We start from the raw sequence: 21,123 nt of genomic DNA on the forward strand, positions 1-21,123 counted from the left end.
GTTCCAATATATTCTTATGAAAAATGTCTTATTGCTCATCTAAGACAAATGAGACATACTGTAGCATCTGGGGCAATCAGTGGTGCTTTTTGAACCTCTGCTGACAACTCTTTTGCATGATATCGACAAACATATAAAGCTAACCATCAAGGGATTCATACAGACAAATCACCATCCATGCAGCAGACAAACAGATCTGAAGATGAAGGAGTACAGAGAATTCTATATTTTCAGGGTGCATAAGCATCATACTGGGGGCTCTTCTAGCAACCTACTCTCTACACCAGGGCAAAATGCATAAGCTTGGGTCTCTGTAACATGTAGTCTGGTCTGTGGTTCTACTCCATGGAGGAGCGAAACAAGTTTGTCCTTGCTTTGGAGTGAAGGCAGTGAAAAAGGTGCACCCAATAAGTGGGTGTATTGAGATTTGTGCGCATATTAGTACTTAATGCATGCATGGTGATTACTATCAGTGTGGTTTCCTGTACTCTCACCGCCATCATCTTCATAGTATTCCATCTTCTGATATCAAATATACCATTTGAAATCTTCATTCTTCTTTGCTCCTCATATTTACAGTATATAGCCTTCTCCAATATGAACTAAAAAAATGAAAGTTCTCTAAAAGTGAATGATTTTATATTGTGAATTTCTTTTTTCATATTGGGTAACTGTCATAAGACTATTAATATGTAATTTTAATATTACTGAATTTTGGATTATTATAAATTATTATTGTGTATCAATTTTATTAACTGTGATAGTCCAGCAAGCCAAGTTTTAATTAGGTACATCATGTTTAATCATTTTTTGAATTCCTGGGTTCTTATTTGTTCCTGGATATGTTCTGATCCTGTTCCGTGTTGCAGTCCTGTTTACTGTTCCTCCCTTGTCTGGGGTTTTAGTCTTTGTTTGCCTTCAGTTCTGGTCTGGTCCTGCCTTTTTATTTGTTTGTCTTGTAGATCTGATTTTTGGTTATTTACCCTTGGCTTGTGTTGTCTATATGCTCATAATTATACCTTGTCCCCACTGTACGTTCTGTTGTGAAGTGCGGCCTCTGCCTATTATTATTTAACGTTGGCACCATTGTGTTTCCTTGTGGGTTGTTCAGGGAACCCCATGCACTAAATCCTGTGGAATCTATATAAGGAAGGGTCAAACCCAAGCAGGCCTAGTTATAAGCAGAGCGCTCTGAGCCTAAAAAAGTTATTCATGTGACCTAACCTTAATTTCTTTTGTCTACATTCTTATGGATTAAACTACAATATGTATTACCCTTTACAAATGGAGAACCGCTATAAGACTTTCCATGAGTTAAGGTGGCCATACACGAGCAGATCCGCTCGCTTGGCGATGTCGCCAAGCGAGCGGATCTTCCCCCGATATCCCCACCTATGGGTGGGCGATATCGGGGAGCATTTAGGTTAAAAAAAAAATAATCCGATTGTTTGGCCCTGGGGCCAAACGATCGGATTATGTGGGCGGCAATGGGGCAGTCAGATCGGGGACCGCATCAACGAGCCGATGCGGTCCCCGATCCGACCAGATTTTCTAACCTGGCCGATCGAGATCTGGCCAATTTCAGGCCAGATCTCGGTCGGCCAGGCCGCTCTGCTCTCCCCATACACGGGCCGATTAGCTGCCGAATCGGTCCAAGGGACCGATATCGGCAGCTATAGTCGGCCCGTGTATGGGCACCTTAACTTACAGCTAGCATCTTAAGGCTAATGTCCCACAGGGCTATTTAGTCGCTGCGATTTTTAAAAAGCGGGTTCTACCGACAAGTCGCTTTTGTTTTGTCTCTACATAGAGAAGACTATAAATTGCCAGTACCTAAACCAACTACTACTTCAAATTGCAGTGACTAAATCTCCCTGTGGGAAATCAGCATTTAAGTTTAATGGTTAACAAAGAAACCAACGTTAACAATGTCGAACTACTTTTGCATGTCCTAAAATATGTGTAACTTGTTACAAAAAACACGCCAATATAGAGGCAAAATATACTTGATACAATGGAACCTTTCTTGAATCCAATTTTGATTTTAAAATATAGATTCTAAATTAAAATTAGCTAGTGAGGTTTTTGGCCTAGTCCTCTACCTCCATTTAGGTGTTTCACTGATTTCAAGTAGCAAATCTGCAATGAGCTTGTATGTTTTTCCTGGTGTTTGTGTGGTTTTCCTGCCAAACCCTAGAAACTTAGAAGTAGGTTAATTGGTTCCTAACTGACCCTGGTGGTGCTGTGTGAATGTCCTAGGTAAATTAGAATGTTCGTTTTCAGGGGCAGGCACTCAGACCTGGACTGCCAACCTGTAAGATGCCATAGACTATCTATCACTGTCACTATTTATTGGGCTGTTTGGGCCTCTGTGTATTTAAAATGTTAGGGCCTATTTTGAATCCCAGTCCAGGCCTGAAGGCACTAGTACAAATGCAGAGCAATATTTATAATCTATAATCTCCTGAATGCAGATAACAAAATTATTCCATTTTAAATCCATGATTTACCACCAATTTATGAATGCACAGAGTGACTCTTACCTTGCTTGACCCAAAATATGTAAGGCTAGATAGGATTTCCTGATTCCCATCTACTTCTGTATTTACCGCTACATCTACCTACAGTGATAAAATAATGTATTCTTTATGTTCTGGTTACAACATTTTTGTGCAGACAATGTAAGCAATAATCTCAATAGAGATTAAGGATCATATACCTTCTATGGCCCACCCACTCATCGGATTATAACATTTCAGAACATTAATGGTAAAAGATTAAATTTAGGGTGTTATGTAGCAACCAGGACTAAGTTTGCCAGGAACCCATAACAAACAATCAGATGTATTTTTACTGAATTACTGAAGCTGTATTAGACAAGGGCTCGCTGTGCATTACATCCTACAGAATGGTTGCTAGATTTCAACCTTCTTCATGCTTAAGCCATTTTCCCTTATGGATGTGACTTTTAAGGAGATCCATAAAAATTCCAGTTTATTTTCGGTTTAGTTTGCAGGTTATTTTCAGTATATGTTTGTTTTTAACCATTGCAACCCTGAACTTCAGTGCAGTGATACTGATGCCATCACCTGGTGCCTGACAGGTCAAGACCTTGGGACTGCATCTCTAGGCAAGTCCCTTATTTCGGTGTTCCAATGACCCATTAAAATTTTGCATGGCATCACATTCCGGTTATCTGACAATGATAATGTATGTCTATTTCTACAGAACTGCTGAGCAACAAGAACCATGTCAAGTGTAAGGTACGAGCAGAGGGAAGAGCCTTCCATAGTTAATGGGTGAGTAAGGACCAAACATCATGTTAGCTATTCTGTGCTAAGCATTAACTTGGGGGCAATCTGCCATGATAACTTGCTAACATATTAAGCTCACGGGTCTTTCTGCTGATCTCCTTAGACAGGAAATGCTAGCTTGCACATTTTGCAATTGAAACACAACTATTGGACTGTTAGCTCTTAGTACAGGTTTGGGACCTGTTACCCAGAATGCTCAGAACTTGGGGTTTTCTAGATAATTTTTACATTTTACAATTTTTCATTTGGTAATTTGGATCTCCATACTTTGTCGACTAAAAAAACCCCCAACTTTACTTACCTGGATTTAACATTTTTACACAATCAATGCCTTTTTTTGCTGCCCCATACAGGAATTTGACACCTTTTTTTCCACCTGATTTTGAGTTTTCCCAGAATTTATGCCATTCTGACACTATCCCCTTGGAAACATAAAATTGTTGTTCTACTGTGGTATCCCTTTAAGAAACACGTTTCTACCTTGAACAACATAGGTATGTGATCCGTTAGACGGAAACCCATTATCCAGAAAGCTTCAAATTATGGAAAGGCCCTCTCCCATAGACAACATTTTCATGAAATAATGACATTTTTAAAAAATGGTTTCCTTTTTCTCCGTAATAATAAAACAGTACCTTGTACTTGATCCCAACTAAGATATAATTATTCCTTATTAAAGGCAAAACAACCCTATTGGATCTAATGTTTTAATTATTTAAGTTAAGTTATAGAGATCCATAGCTGGTCCCATACCTGTACAGGTATGGGATCCGTTATCTGGAAACCCGTTATCCAGAAAGTTGCAAAATTCTGAAAGGCCATCGCCCATAGACTTCATTATGAGAAAATAATTCTAATTTTGAAAAATGATTATCTTTTTTTCTGTAATAATAAAACAGCACCTTGTACTTGTTCCTAACTACAATATAATTAATCTTTATTTAAGGCAAAACAATCCTATTGGGTTTATTTAAACGTTAAATTACTTTTTAGTAGATTTAAGGTATGCAGATCCAAATTATGGAAAGATCTCTTATCTGGAAAACCCAGGTCCCAAGTATTTTGGATAACCGGTCCCGTACCTGTACTTATAGTTTGCCTGCTACTGGTTATACGTATAAGCAGTAAAACTGGAACATTCTGTAAAAGGTTTTAAACTCACCAGGGCGCCTAGCCTATATCATACATCTAGATGAAAGAATAAACAGAGGAGGAGACATCAATAACTGTTTTTAGACCTGAAGGCAAACACTGACAACTGACGATAAACACAGAACCATGTTTATAGTCTTTCACTTTGCCAATTAGAGGGAGACATTTCTTATTGTAGGGGCGGAGTGGTACAGTATGTTCCCTGGGGCCAGTTTGTGGGCCAGTTGAGCACTAGAGAAAGCTTTATAATATGTAATAACACATTTTCTCAGATACAGTCTTCCTTCTGGTTTGTACATTTATTTTGTGCATTTACTGGTATACAGTCATATGTCCAGTTATTCATCAGTCTGGGGGCAGTACTTCTTTTATTTACTGATGGATCTACTCTGGTAAGGATGGGCCACACAAGGACTGGTTTCATTACATATATAACATGCCTTTTGTTATGACTATAGTTGAGACTGACTGGCATTTTACAGTAACATCATTATATCCATTTGTCTTTAATGTGTGCATAGGTTCAGCAATACTGAGGAGAAAGTAGAAATCGATAATGGGAAGAATGAAGTGGAGGAGCCAACAACATGGCAGAAGTAAGTGCAGGAGGCATGCAGTATAAATAGCAGGGAAGAGAATGGCCTGACAGTGGCCTGTGGCAGATTTACCCTACAGCAGTGTCCAACTAGAGGCCAGGGGGCCAGATACAGCCTTTAAAGTGATTCATTAGAAAGGGTTCATTACAAACCTTTGTACGGCATCATATTTTTAATGTATACCTGGCTCACAAACATTTGGTATGTTCCACTACATGGGAAAAGTTGGACAGAACTTGTCTACAATATATCTGTGTACATTTTGAAAAACCAATAGCCAATAAAAGTGATGATGTCATTTTCATATTTTTCATTTCTTTTTTTGTTTCTTTGTTCTGTTACAGCAAACTGAGGAAACTCATTTCTCCATTTGTGATGTCCTTTGGATTCAGGTATGAACCAAAACTAACTCCTGAAGTTAAGCAATGTTTCATCTCCTGCTCATTTACAGCCCCTGCAGCTGCCACACTGGGGTCTGTAATAAGATCCAGTCACTTCCTAGGTATCACGCAGGCTTCTTAGCTTGGTTTAGAACCCAAATATGGGCCGCTATGCTGTTTAGCTTGGGGCATAATATTGCCATTTAACAAGATTAAATTTTCCCAAATAGCAATATACAGGTATAGGACCCGTTATCCAGAATGCTCGGGACCAAGGGTATTCTGGATAAGGGGTCTTTCCGTAATTTGGATCTCCATACCTTAAGTCTACCAAAGAATCAATAAAACTGCAATTAAACCCAATAGGATTGTTTTGCATCCAATAAGGATTATTTGTATCTTAGTTGGGATCAATTACAAGGTACTGTTTTATTACTACAGAGAAAAGGGAAATCAGTTTTAAAATTCTGAATTATTTGATTAAAATGGAGTCTATGGGAGATGGGCATTCCGTAATTCGGAGCTTTCTGGATACCTGTAGTATATTTGCCAGATTTAATCAGGTAATCAGCTTGAAAAAGGAACTAGAATGTTCTGAAAGCTTGCTATGGTTATATTAGTTAGCCAATAAAGGTATCACCTTTATACCACTTATTTTTTATTTCAAAAGGGTTACCCTGTAACCAGATTTAATCAGAATCCCCTCTGAATCATAATGTCCTGGCTCTGAACAGCACTTAATACAGACCTGCCACCAGAAACTCATACTGGGGGCCCTATTTCATATTAAATATTTATTTTAAAGGAGACATATTGGATAAATGGGAAAAACGCTTATTTTGTAGGCAATTGATGATAATATACGGTGCTGGTTTCACTTTGTGCTAAAAATTAATCCTCTCTGTAACAATGGCCCCTTTATTGGGGCTCCCTATAGATCGTATCACTTCTCCGTCCAGTGTGAAATGAAGAGTGGGCGTGTCCTAACGGTCCCTGCCAGAAGCACAGCAGGAGGGGGATAGCCAATCACAGCCCTGCACTCACACAAGCACAGACAGGCTTCAGTTCCCTATCAGGTCAGCCTTGCTGCTGATTGGTTCCTATCCTACAGTGCAGTGTACGGAGGGCCGCCGGCTCCCCAGCTCATCCTGAGAATTCAGCCAGCAGGAAGTGGAATAGATGGGCGGGACTAGTGGGGTTTTTGTGGAATTTCTCAATAAATCAGTCAGAAACACAACTTTTTAAAGCACAATCCTTCTATATCTAGAGGAGTATAATTCACTGGTACATTCATAATTTTTATAGGATATGTCTCCTTTAAAGGCACCAGCAATATGTGTCCCACCCAAGTTAGTTGGCCTAAAGTTTAAGTGATCAACCTTTCATGTGGGATCTGAAGCTTGAGACACTGGTTCAATTCCCTGTTGCAACCTTGTGACCCTGAACTACCTTTAAGTCCAATGGGAGTAAAGTGCCAAATAATATACCTCCCTTCCAAGTTGTAAGCCCTGTACATGCCTAGTGGGAAACATTCTTACATTTTTGCTACTATTCTGCACAAAAAAACACACATCCATCAACCAAGTGCTCACTACATCAAATACAGCCCCAGCTGAAATGTAATTGACTATACGATACTATGACTATAATTGTGTTGCGGTAAAATGGACAATGAACTCCTGTCCTGCTATCAAGCCCATGTATATCCAGCTTAAAGGGGCACTATCAATTGTGATTTTTTTTTTATTTTAATACCCAGAATCATGTGAGCCTAAGGGGGCTATGGAAATGGTTCCTGTGAGTCAGACATAGTCTATCATGGTTGTTTTCTGTGGAATTTGTAATTCTGCAATGTATGCAGCTTTTTTTACATGAGTAAGTGGGTTATTCCAATGTAAATCCAGACAATAAATGATTTTAATAATATTTGGGATTATTGCACCATAGTGCAAGATAAAATGAATAGTTCCCTATTGGACAAAATACACAGACAGCAGATCTAAACAGCAACTAATAAGCATGTTGATATATTCTAAGCAGTGCAGCAGTATCTAATGTATGTCTATATCTGAATAGTAGAATTTAATTGTTCTTGATCCTTTGTGTTACACCTCTTACCCCAATATGTAATAAAAAGGCACTAAGCAGTAACCCATAGAAACCAATAAGATGTTTGCTTTTAAACAGGTGACCAGTAAATGCTTCCTGCTGATTGGTAGCTTTGGGTTACCGCTCATTGGCAAACTTAGTACCTTTTATTACATACCCTCTTATGAACATGAAATCAGCTTTGTGTTTTTGGTTTTAATTTTGTACATTTAGGGTATTTGGAGTTGTTCTCATCATCGTGGACTTTGTTCTTGTAATTGTGGATCTGTCTGTCAGTACCCAAAGCAGCGGGGCCAGCACTGCGATTTCATCCATTTCTTTATCCATATCATTCTTCTTTCTTATTGACGTACTTCTACATATTTTCGTGGAAGGGTGAGTAAAATCAATTCTAATTGGCTCTCAAAGATTTGACTTCTGCAATACTGGTTTAAACATAAAAGAAGGAGAGATGCACTCACTTTCATATAGTTTGGTTGGTTGTTAATTGGTTTGTATGGAGAAATCTGTGTGCTAAAATGCACACTTGTGCCCTTATGATTGAATAAACAGTTTTTTTACTACCAGATCACCAGATTTGCCAGTTTGGTTAACTCGGTCAAGAGGAGTTAGGCCAGCTTCATGCAGGAAACTACAGTGTATAATTATTGCATGCAGAGTGTGTATAAAAAATAATAATAATAATAATAATATCACTGTATAAGAGTAATGATAATCATAAAAACAAAATAAAAGGGCATAGGCAAAGAACCAGTGCTGGCATGGTTATAATATGCATACAGTAAAGCAGGTATGCTTCAGTGAGTTCTCTACAGAAAAGACAAACAGTATAAAAAATGTATATCCAGCAATTACACCAATCAGCAGGCTTCCATAGGTACATGCTACAGGGGAACAATATCACTGGCAGATGGCAGTGTACAGGCGAATACAAGTGGTAGGGCAAACACTGCACTGAATTATTTAGATGGTATGAGACACAGATAGCTTGACTATTTCCATTTCACTTTTCACACAAAGACCTCTCAGATTTCCTTGTTGTGCATCCACCTCAAACCGTACATGTCTAAATGTAATACCCACAATTACCTGCTAACACTGCCTTTCACCCTGAATACTGTATATCCTATAAATGATCCCCTAAATTGTCAATGCATGTGTATATATGTCTGGGTAATGATGAATAGGATGTCTATACTGTGCTTTATTGCACTGTACTTACTCTTATTTTACCCTATAGGTTCCGTCAGTATTTCAGTTCTAAGCTAAACATATTTGATGCTGTTATTGTAATTGTGACACTGCTTGTTACTCTGGTCTATGCATTCACAGACTTCAGTGGAGCTTCTAATATTCCAAGGTAATAAAGGACTGCAACTGTAATTGAAAAACAAGTTCCATGGTGCTGTCAACGTGTAAACTTGGGTAGATATAAGTGATTGATGGAGCATATAGACAATCAATAACTCCTGCAGCCCACAGTAGAGCATGCTTTGTACATAAACCTCTTACAATGTTGATGGAAAATGCGACTGGATAGGAGGTTAGTGCTAGAAGGCACAATGGGCCAGGTTCAGTTTGATGAGAAAAACTCCTAATTCAGATGCAGATTTTCCATTAGGCTTTAATGCAGTTTATGCATTACCTCTTTACTGATTCCCGAGCTTCTGTTAAGAGGCCTCTACCCCCACATTGTGGGCTTGCGGGCCCAATTCTGGAGGGTCTCATACCTGGGTAATAACTCGATTATATATATATGCTGGAGTAAAGGGCTGGTCAACTACTTGGTCCTGCTATAACACATTACTTTATGAATCTAGCTATTCTCCATTCATAGAATGCTACACCTTGCCTTGGGTTTACTGGGGCCTCCCTATACTCAACCATACTCACATCTATCCTTGTGCAGAAATGAGATTTAAGAGAAAGTAGAAACTAGACTACTCTCTTGTCTTGTAATTAGGTTACCTACCCTAAGGATATATATATATATATATATATATATAATACTGGACATTAATGAATTCAGTCCTATTGTTATCACCCCCCCCCATGCTGTGTTTATAAATAGCAATGCTATTGCCTAAGCAAATACATCCCTAGTCAGAAAAGCATAACTTTTTTTTAATTCATTTTTTTTATTAGAATAAGGGTTTTATATTTTAAAGTGTATATTTTAATAAATAAACCATATGAAAAATGTGAAGGATAATTAATCAAATGTATTTTTCCTAGAATGGTAAACTTTCTCCGAGCTTTGAGAATTATCATCTTAATAAGAATCCTCCGTCTGGCATCTCAGAAGAGGCAACTTGAGAAAGTAACAAGGAGGCTGGTAAGTTTCTTTCCATATGAATAAATATGAAGAAGTTTGAGAAAGATTTATCCCTAGGTAAATAAGTGAGCTCTTTAACTCCATGTCACATCACTGACAGGACCCAATATTTAGCATTTGGAGGGCTCAGAAACATGTGCTGAGATGGAAAGACGTAGCTGCTTTGCTGTGATTCTAAGGGCAGTTCTAAAATCCAAAGTGGGGTTGCCTCCTGTATATGCAGATAACCACGAGACAAAGCTTATCCAGATAATAGTAGTATAAAACTGCTAACTTCTTTAAAACAGTTTTTTTTAAATTGCTAAATTTCTCCAAAGATCACTTTATTTTTTACTTCTATTTTGTAATACAGGCTGCTGGCACTTGCCTTTTTGATTGCAAGCTGGGCCCTTTCTAACTACTGTTAGTATTTGTGTATAATGAGTAAGATTAATGTATACCATTCTATTGTACAGCGCTGGACAAAATGTTGGCTGCTTTACAAATATGTAGGTATTATGAATAATGATATTGTACTTGACAAGCTAGATATACTCCTCAGTAAGTCAATGGGTGAAACCTGGAGTTGTATAGGCAACATCCAGATGTGCCAGCCATAGTTCTGAACTTTACAAATATGTAACCCTATACTTTAGTAGATATTTATCTAGATGTTTGCAAATTAAATAATTTCCCTAAAAGTGGCACCCTACCATACTCTGCTTGTCAATTCCAGTCACCCTCGACTGCTCACTGATCCTGATGTGCAGGGGTGGGATTAGAGAAGGCAGCAGTGGGATGTGCCTGACAAGGCCCTGACATTTCAAGTACACAGAGGCCCAAATAGCCAACAATCAGCCCAATAAATAGTGACTGTCTATGGCATTTTTCAGCAGCCCCTCTGGCACTTGCCAGAATCTACAGACTGCCAGCCTGGGCCTGTGTGTCTAGGGTCCTAGCAACCCCCACTATTGCACCCTAGGCACTTGCCTCAGCTGCCAACCTTTAGTTCCTGCCCTGGTATACATACTAAATGTGTTTTTTACCCTATACTTGTATTTCATGCAGGATTTTGTCTTGAGTTGGTCTGAAGTAAGAGGTGCCAATCTGCTGCTGTACTCCTTTGATGTTCAGCCATTTAATGTGGGTGTTTCAGGGAACACAAGGATTTAAAGTGAACTTGTCACAGAGCATGACTCCTTGTAGTGTAGAGTTCAGAGTTGAATTGCTGGCTTAGGCACAGTGCACAAGTTTGACATAAGCATTTGTGGTATGCCACAGGTTTGTGCCTAAAGGGCGAATCACTTGCTTTGTGTAAACCATGTTTATTTATAACAAATTTGACTGTAAATAGAGGTCGTTAAACAAAGCAGGTAATGATGATGAAAGACACACAATCATTTTATATTTTTTCCACAGTTCATTCTGTAAAGTTGCCTTTCAGTTCCTCTTCCATAAAATCATTTTACAGGATACAAGTGCGGCACTGGTTTCCCTTTGATCCGTACTCTGTCGAATGCTGAAGCAGTATATACCTTTGTTTTAGTAACATGGTAACAGTGACGTATTATATTTTGCAGGTCTCTGAAAACAAAAGACGGTATCAAAAGGATGGTTTTGACCTGGATTTGACATATATTACTGGTTTGTGCTTGTTTTTAATTGTTTTAATAATAGGCACCATGCAAACGCATTGAAATAGTAGGGAGCTAAACTACAGCTCCCGATAAAACCTAGGCCCTGGGTATGCCATAGTTACACCTGGGGCCTATTTATTCTGCTGTTTAAAATTAAATTTGCAGATTTGACGCCGTTATTTTCGGTGGAAGTCGCTAAAACAATTGCACTGTTTATTGCACAGCATAATAAATATGCCTCCTTCTCTCCTCCTACGTTTTTTAGGCAGGTGGAGAGAAGCGGAACCTACACTTACTAGGGGTGTATTTATTAACATTTGAAATAAACCTGTGATTTTTGCCCATAGCGACCAATAAGATGGATTGTTTAGTAAATAGGACAATAAATCATCAGCATGAAGACTGCTATCTTACAAAGATTGTTCTTAGAACATTTCGTTCATTCGATGGGCCACACATGCAAATTCATCAGTCAGATTTTGTTTAGAAAGTCATTATTTTTATAACAATCATTTTATATGACCAATATCTTTCCAAACCATTTGTTCAATACACACAACAGATTATTGTACCAAACCTTGTATTTGGAAAAAAATATTATAGATAAATAGACAGCTTTAGCGCTAAGTAAAGCTAGTATTTCAGTGCCAACATGGACAGGTAAATACAGGTTTAATACCCCTGCTAGATAACCTGTAGCTCCTATCGTTCAACCCAGGAAGGTGATGCTGAAGTAGTTTATGCCTGAGGGATAAATGCAGACTGAGAATCAGCCCCTACACTGGCATCAGCCTTTCCCTGTTGCTGCGCCCACAGCCATTGTGTTAGCCCGGGTGCAGGCACAGGAAGTGGATTTTAGCTTCCAAAGGCATATTTGGACATTTTGGCACCCAAACCCGCTCTGTGTGCCTGTATCCGGACAGACGTAGTGGCTCCGGGTGAGGCTGATGTCTGTATAGGGGCTGATTCTCAGCCTGCTTTATCTGCTGTGTTGGAGGCACATACAGTGGATTTCAGGCCAAAAGTCATACTCTTTCCCCATTCATGTAAAACATAACCTGTATCCTACCTTGAAATAGTCAAATACCACTAATAATAAATACATTTTTTTCCAAAAAAAAAATCATTTTTTATTTTATCTTTAATCATTTAAATAGCTGTTTTAATTCCATATATAATTTTATTTAAGTTTTATACAGGCATTTTCTCCTTTTATTTTGAACAGATCGTATCATTGCCATGTCATTTCCATCATCTGGGAAGCAATCATTTTATAGGAATCCTATAGAGGTACACCTTCATATGGCCTTCAGAATATGTCTGTAATTAGCCATTGCTTGAAATAAAATAAATACTTGAATTGTGTTTGAAACCTTATAATTCCTTGGGTTTTCTCCCAACCATCCTGATGGCTATCTTTCATTTCATGGATTCCATTAAGGATACACCAATTGTATAATTTTTGAAGTTAGCCCAAAAACCAATTGTCTGCAACACAATTTCTGAATACAAAACTAAATGTGAACCCTAATTTGTTTATTCAAAGAGAATGCCATTATATGATAGCATAACTGTTGCTAAGGGTTTGGATTTGTTTGAGCAAGGTACTCGGGGTTCAGCCAGATCCAAATCCTGCAAAAAAGTGTTGGGATTCTGCTGAATCCTGAACCAGTGGTCGCACATATAGTTACCACTGACCTGTCTGGTAAATATATTGCTTTATGCCAATGTTATTAATAAGGAAAACCATACAAATATAGGAAGGCCAGTATTTTTTTCCAGAAACGGAGCAACTCTAGTTATACAATCTGCCCACAACTGGAAAAGCTCCCTAAACACATTGCTCCATGTTATGGCTGGCTTACAAATAGCTCATATAGACACGGCCTGTCGCCCAACATGGGCCACAAAAGAGCAAGTGGGCAGCGAAGTTTACATTGCAGAATGGGCTGGGGAGGGGGAACAATCATACAGCAAACCATGTGGTCCCCTTGTCCTTTGTCCCATGGGTACCTTTCGCTGGGTCTTGCTGAATGTTAGTTATGCCACTGAATTTTATCATTTATTTTCACAGGAGGTTGCAAGGTTTTTAGACTCCAAACATCAGGATCACTACAAAATCTACAACTTATGCAGTAAGTTTTACTACAGCTCTTTGCTATGTTTGCCATATAGGATTAAGTTCATGTCACTATGAAAGGAGGGTCAGAGTTGCAGAAAAAAGGGGCCTTGATGTAGGAAGGCCCTAAACTCACTAATAAATATTATGTATATATTATATTCAGTTGTTTTTACACAAGTGCTGGGGTACAAGAGGTTTTCACAGTGTGTATATATCCAGGCAGGTTTGGACTGGGATTCAAAATAGGCCCTGGCATTTCAAGGACACAGAGGCTCAAAGCAGCTCTGATTGGCAGTCCGTTACCAGCTGAGCATGCTGTTTTAGCCTTAGGCTGATGCCACACGAGGCGTAGGGCTGAAATTTTCGGCAAGCGGATAAATGCTTGCCGAAAATTCAGCCCTACGCCTCCTACTTGTGCCTGCACCCGAATGAATGGGATACGCTCGGGTGCAGGCACATGTAGCCGATATACGCAAGAAAACACGAGACTTTGCATTCTCTCGCGTTTTCATGCGTATATCGGCTACATGTGCCTGCACCCCAGCGTATTCCATTCATTCGGGTGCAGGCACAAGTAGCAGGCGTAGGGCTGATTTTTCGGCAAGCGTTTTTCCGCTTGCCGAAAAAATCAGCCCTACGCCGCGTGTGGCATCAGCCTTACATGAGCAGCCATTGTCTCCCTAGGACAAGATGTCCATAAACTCCTTATTACCTCCCATAGGTTTCCTGTTGTGTCTATAAGCTTCTTATCACCTTCCACAAACAGCAATCCTACATTGCAGGGATGACCCTCCAGGTTTGCTCTTGGCCTGGCTTTGCAAGACATGTATAGGGCCTTTTACCAGCATAAAATGAAAGTTTCAAAATTCTGAATTTGCTTCCTTTATTACAGGTGAAAAAGGATATGATCCGAAATACTTTCACTATCGCGTGGAGCGAGTGTTTATAGATGATCATAATGTCCCAGTGCTAGCGTAAGTTATCTTTTATTATACAACCATAAAGATATATTATAATTGGCTATTAACAAGTATTTTTAAAGTGCCAACATATTCTGCGGCTCTGTAAATCAGTGGTTCTATACATTAAAAAGACAGATTTACATACAAAAACAACCAATAACCAATACAAAAGTTAACAGAAACTACCAAAATTCTCAAGTTGAAGTAAAGTCAAATTCTGCCTATTTGACGAAACTTTCTGTTTCAGGGACATGCTGACTTTCACTGCGAGTGTACGTGCATGGATGGCAGAGGATCCCCAAAACGTCATTGCTATTCACTGTAAAGGAGGCAAAGGTAGGGCTCTAAATAGCTGCACTGTCGGCTGTATCTGTACACTGGGCCTTGTGCATGGAACTGGCGCTGCATCAAAATTTTAATAAACATGAAAAAGGCAATTGTAGGATAGGTGCCCCCCCCCCCTAAGGTTAATGAATATGCCCCTAAGAGATTTGATAAAGCCTATGATGCAGGAGCTGCCGCAGGAACACAAGAGCCTTTAACAAAAGCCTTAGGGTTTCTTTTATTCTTATATACATTATTTATACATTAATAATAAAGACTTTTAAGTGCAGTACAAAACGTGCAGGTATGGGATCTGTTAATAGGAAACACCTTAGAAAGCTTTGAATTATGAGAAGGACATCTCCCATAGATTACATTTTAATTAATTTAAAAAATGATTCCCTTTTCTCTGTAATAATAAAACAGTACATTGTACTTGATCCCAACTAAGATATTAATTGGATAACTAATTGGAGACAAAACAACCCTATTGGCTTTATTTAATGTTTAAATTATTTTTTAATAGATTTAAGGTATGGTGAGCCAAATTACAGAAAACTCCAGGTCATGAGCATTCTGGATAACAGGTCTCATACCTATAGCAGTATAGGTGAGCGTTATATACAGGTATAATGTCAGTAGTGTCAACCTTTACCTAAAACAAGAACCATTTTGATGGGGCCAGGACAGTGCCATGTTTTTAACGGGGTGTAATGTAGCTTAGAAAGGGATGAAAATATGGATGGAGCAGTGCATGTGGGTTGTTAGGAAAGCATGGCCCAAATGCATTGTATACAGCAGCGCATTAGCTCCATTTCAAGCCTTTCAAGCCTCTTGGTTAGACACAGGACAACACTAAAATGATGTGTCTCTATCAGGTGTGATGTCATACCTCTTGCTCCCTGACATCAACGGGACTCATACAGAAGAGGAGTTACTTCTCCAATGGGTTCGGAATCCTCCATGATGTCACACATTGCTCCATGGGCTTTCAATCACAGTTTTTGTTAGTCTATTAAAATTTGTGTTGTTTTTGCATTTGTTTCCCACTGCATTTATCCATGACTGTTGACTATGACTATTCTTGAATGCTGAATTTTTTTCTGACATAACACAATCAGTGTAATCATTTTAGCTTGCCATAGAACATAACAGTAAATGCTGGCCTTACGCTCATTACAGTTGCTTTACTCTTGGTGTTTCAGGACGGACGGGCACCATGGTTTGCACGTATCTTGTGGACAGTGACCAGTTTGAGAGTGCTGTGGTATGTTATATATATCACTGCATTTGTGTGGGTGTGAAAAATTCTCTCATTCTATATGTAGTCTCACCTATAGGGCCCACCATCACACTTTCAAATGGCAGACCCCTCCTTTTAGTTAGCTGGAAGAGCTCAGCCTTCTGTTAGAAAAAATGTTTCTTGGGAATTTTTTTTTTTAATATTGATATTTGATTATGGCTTATCTGCTTGCAACACTGTTGGTCCAGTGTAGTGTTCCTGGATCCCTTGTCTTTTTCACTACTAGGCTATTTCTTTATTTTGCCTTTATATTGCCTGCCTTAATAGATTCAAGTTCTCCTGCTTGAGGGTAGTCATTTTACAAATCTTGGAGTAGCTGCAGTCCCGGGCCAAGCCGACCAGGCACCCTAGGCAACCTGGCCACCCCCTTTATCCCCAAGCCACCTCCCCCACATGCATGTAATTGAGCGCAAATGAATGGGTGCTCACATGGGTGCTAACATCACTCCAGGTGGGGGGAGTTAAAAGCAGAAGGTGGTGGGGAAAAAGGGCCCGGACTTAGGGGCAGGTGACAGAAGTAGTACACCCTAGGCATGTGCCTCTTCTGCCTACTTCTGTTCCAGCCCTGGGTAGCTGTAGGGACCCACCAATGAGATCTTTGCCCTTGGCTCCCTGGCTAGACCTGAAGAGTGACAAAGATTGAATGCTGTGTGTAACAACATGTACATGCCAATGGTACACACATGCAATCCAAATTGTGCCATCAGTTACTTGGTTCTACATTTTTCTTGTAGTTTTATTACAGTCAAACAGATACTGACTGTATGACTGATATTGTATTGTCCTAAAGTGATCAAATGATGGGTAAAATCTGTGTGTGGCTATATTATACATAGTACAATGAATGTCCTGGTGCATTTTATATAATTCTCAGATGCTCAAAAGAAGGTCTAAGATGTTCCCTCACCTCAATCCTAACATCCCAACATTATGCACTTTTGCACAGTACCCTGATCCTTATCACCCTGTTTCTGTATTAGAAATTAGAACTTGGCAATATGATACTGGTTTAGAGAGTGAGTAGAGCTCAGCAAACAAAAGTATTAAAACCTGTTCATAACTATTTTTCTTTTTTTTAGGAAAGCTTAGATTATTTTGGAGAAAGACGTACTGATACAAGTGTAAGCACCAAGTTCCAAGGTGTAGAAACGCCTTCTCAGGTAAGTGCCACTGTATGAGTACACTTTCATCAGTAGTACAATCACACAGGAACAATTAATTTACTGAAGAACAGAAATGAGGAAATTTACTTTACCCAGAGCACTGGGTAATTATAGCAGATTACAAGCCTATCACAGCAGTTTCAGTTAGGCATTAGTTTCTTGGCCTCTACTTGATGTGACTCTTAGTAAGACCCCCGGCCTCAGATTATCTATCCATCCTATCCACAGAAGGGAGTCCAAAGACAAAGAATAATGGCGTTGCTTCCCTTTTCTAGATTGGGTAATACCCATAACACCCCTGGGCCTGTGGAACATTTCCCAACCAAAGGCTATCTTGAGGAGATTTCATATACAGCTATGGAGGTTAACACTTTACTGAGCTAGCATTAGCAAGGGCTATCTACCTGTTATAAACAATAGGCACAAACTGTTGTTTCATGTATGTATATTTAGTATTTATTGATTAGAAACATATTTAATTATATTAATTATACATTTAATTATTTTAATTTGATCTAGTATTTAGTAGAAATTAAGTATATTTAGTATTCAGTATATTTGCAAAATTCCCAAACATCTGCACCCCTTCTAACCCACCATTGGGTCTCTTGCTATGTTTCAGAGCAGGTATGTTGCATACTATGAAGTTCTGAAGAACAAATTCAGTCGCCAACTTCCTCCAGAGAAACAACTCAAAATCCGGAGTATCAGAATCTACTCTATACAAGGTAACAATAGTCTGACCAGTGCTTACTGCCTGTACCTATCAATGATGCATGCAGGGGTATTTAAATACTCATCAGGTAGACCAGCTAAATGCTGTGGCACATGTGAGACTGACACACAAACATAGTACATAGTAAGTGATTGTGTGTGCTTCTGTATTATATCTTCACGGGTCAGCAAGTAAGGCTAAAGCTAAAATAGGGGTGCAAAACAATCCTTATTTTTTATTTCAAAAAGTCATGTGCTAGAAAAGGAATTATTTTATTTCTTAGTAAATGGAGAGCGCTACATAAACAGTTGTGCTTTGCAGGTGTAGGGAGAAGCAATGGCACAGATTTAAAGGTTCAGATAATAATGAAGAAAGAAGTGGTGTTCCAGTGTGTGTGTGAGACACAGGGAAACTGTAAGGTGAGTGACATTCAGGGTTTCTCACTCTAGTAGAGGAAATAACCAGCAATGAGAGTAATGAAACCTTGTTTCCCCTCTACTGACTCTTATCTTTTATTGTCTTTGCTGGAAATTGTTGGTTCCTAGTTCCTAGAACCCTAGTTATTTTCTGCCAGTTCAGTGACTGGCCTTTTTCCACTACATTACATACTGTATGTTCTGCTGTATATTTCTCTTCATATTTCTTGCTCCTATTGACCTCCTATTGATCATGAGTTGGGGTTGTGCCAAAGCTTGCCAAAAAATTATAGCACCGGCTAAACCCATTCAACTTGTGTGACTTTATTCATCTGTTGGTCTAGAACAAGGATCCCCAACCGTTTATACCCGTGAGCCACAGTCAAATAGAAAAAGAGTTGGGGAGCAACACAAGCATGAAAAAAGTTCCTGGGGGTGCAAATAAGAGCTATAATTGGCTATTTGGTAGCCCCTATGTGGACTGGCAGCCTATAGATGGCTCTGTTTGGCTTTACACTGGATTTTATGCAATCAACACTTGCCTCCAAGCCAGAAATTTAAAAATAAGCAACATCCAAGGGGTTCATGAGCAACATGTTGATCACTGGTCTAGAACAAGAATCCCTAACCTTTTTTGTGTTGGTGAGTCACACAAGCATGAAAAAAGTTCTTTGGGGATTCCAAAGTGACTGTAATTGGCTATTTGGTAGCCCCATCTGGACAGCTAGACTGCAGGAGGCTCTGCTTGGAGTCTAATTTGGGTTTCTGTGCTTCCAAAACTTGCTTTAAAGCCTGAAATGTAAAAATGGGCACCTACTTTGAGGACACTAGGAGCAACATCAAAAGGGGTGGTGAGAAACGTTACTACTGAGCCACTGGTTTGGGATCACTGGTCTAGAACTGCACAAGCCTTATGCTGAAAAATGCAGCCAAGCAGCCAGTGGGATCACGTGTGGTCATCAATAGGTCTTGAAAACAAGGCTGTTGCTATGCATTAAATAAGTCAAAAGAGGAATAAACAGAAAAATAGACATCTGTGCCATGTATTGTAAACAGTAAGGAAACAAGTCCAATAGGCAAGTTCAAAAAAGGTTTGTGGCGATTGTTGGGGCTCACAATTAATATATTAATTGCTCTAATTTGCTCATTTTATGTCCCTTAGCTGTTCTTTGATGCTGGAAACAATTCCATAGTCATAAGCCTCGATGGTTGTCCAGTTATCTCAGGAGACATCAAAATAAGATTTGAGTCCAGCGCGGTGAGTATATCAGTGATCTCAGCCAGTTATTGCTGCCGTCATATTTGTACCATCTATGTTTAACTCCTTTTTAAAGTACAGCTTCTAGAGTAGCGACCCTATTTCTCCCCTCTCTTACCTGTTTGATACTCATGCCCTCACTCTTGAAGTTGGAGTACACCCCCAGTGCCTGGTTGCAGCCTGGATACAGCACAGCAGAGCTGCCAGAGGCAGACGAGTGCTCTTTGCCAAACTGTGTCCAGTTGTTGTGTACAGCACCACACTGTACAACTGCTCCCACCTGCAATTACTGTTAGTCCCTTAAGTTTCCACTAACCTATACCTAATCACTAACAACTGGAACAGAATTGCCTCTATAGTCCTATACCACACACTAACCTCCTCGTTGGGGCCACACAGCCCTTGCTAGGTAATTTATTACCTTCTAAGTCATGCTATTAAAGCATCTCACCTTTGCTTCCTCTACCTAGCCCTAACCCAAGAACAGCACTCACTACTATACTATATACTAATATATAATGTAACCAATAGTTCCTAGAATACAGTACTTCAATTTAACTATCTGTTACCCATACAAATAATCATGTAATTCAATCTTTGGGGATGGGCCCAAAGGGACTACAACCATTAGGCTGATTAAATCAATTGAGCACTGGTGGTTCTTTAAAACAAATAATAACTCTTAATTTACAGGAACATAGAATAGTCACTTGAAGGACAGTCACAGATAGGTTCAGTAGTTATTCAGCATTTAGTCACGTACAAAGCTTCCCAGAAGCATTGACTCATCAGGGGTCAATAACTGAACAGTGGATTTAGTCAGCTTGGAAGTGTCCAATCCTCAGTATCAAGGCCCCCAAGCGGAACTTAGGCTAGCTACAGTAGTCCCTAAGTCTGTACATTTGTGTCCCTATCCTAAGGGACCTACACACAGGACAATACTGTACTGGCTTCTCTTTTTATTCAATAGAACAATGACATCTACTGGCCAGTTACAGCACTGCTAGAAAAATACTTCAACCTGGATAGGGAAATTGGTTCCCTTCCCTTCTGTAAATTAGTAACCACCATTAGTAACAATATCAAATATAAATAATTTTTCTTTATTATGAATTATGCTGACATAATGTTGACTTTTATACAGTACTGCACTCATTTCTGCTTTAGTGTTTCAGTAGATTTACTACATATAACATTATTAAACAATTGTTCATTGTTAGTAATAGTCTTCCTTTTTGTACAGAATATTCCAAAAGGCTATGATGACTGTGCATTCTACTTCTGGTTCAACACATCCTTTATAGAAAACAGCAGGTAAGATATGGATGTTTGTGGGGAAAAAAATGACTGCAAGTAAT

General features: G+C 39.2%; 1 protein-coding gene across 6 annotated transcripts in view; it reads left to right on the forward strand.

Moving 5' to 3' along the window:
* Positions 1 to 21,123, forward strand: part of tpte2 (transmembrane phosphoinositide 3-phosphatase and tensin homolog 2) — a 32,172-nt gene that overhangs the window by 9,929 nt on the left and 1,120 nt on the right. For 3 of the 6 annotated variants that reach the window (XM_018091232.2, XM_018091233.2, XM_031895939.1), the window contains exons 2-19: positions 3,067 to 3,130; positions 3,229 to 3,299; positions 4,988 to 5,062; positions 5,407 to 5,454; positions 7,765 to 7,926; positions 8,792 to 8,911; positions 9,787 to 9,886; positions 11,446 to 11,509; positions 12,728 to 12,792; positions 13,577 to 13,637; positions 14,517 to 14,598; positions 14,834 to 14,922; positions 16,116 to 16,177; positions 17,293 to 17,373; positions 17,999 to 18,104; positions 18,413 to 18,510; positions 19,670 to 19,765; positions 21,009 to 21,079. In XM_018091232.2, coding sequence (XP_017946721.1) covers positions 3,250 to 3,299; positions 4,988 to 5,062; positions 5,407 to 5,454; positions 7,765 to 7,926; positions 8,792 to 8,911; positions 9,787 to 9,886; positions 11,446 to 11,509; positions 12,728 to 12,792; positions 13,577 to 13,637; positions 14,517 to 14,598; positions 14,834 to 14,922; positions 16,116 to 16,177; positions 17,293 to 17,373; positions 17,999 to 18,104; positions 18,413 to 18,510; positions 19,670 to 19,765; positions 21,009 to 21,079 — 1,430 coding nt within the window. In that variant the 5' untranslated portion in view covers positions 3,067 to 3,130; positions 3,229 to 3,249. 6 annotated transcript variants of the gene reach the window in all.

The sequence above is a fragment of the Xenopus tropicalis genome, chromosome 2 (genome assembly GCF_000004195.4).
Source record: "Xenopus tropicalis strain Nigerian chromosome 2, UCB_Xtro_10.0, whole genome shotgun sequence".
In the NCBI taxonomy this organism is placed as follows: Eukaryota; Metazoa; Chordata; class Amphibia; order Anura; family Pipidae; genus Xenopus; species Xenopus tropicalis.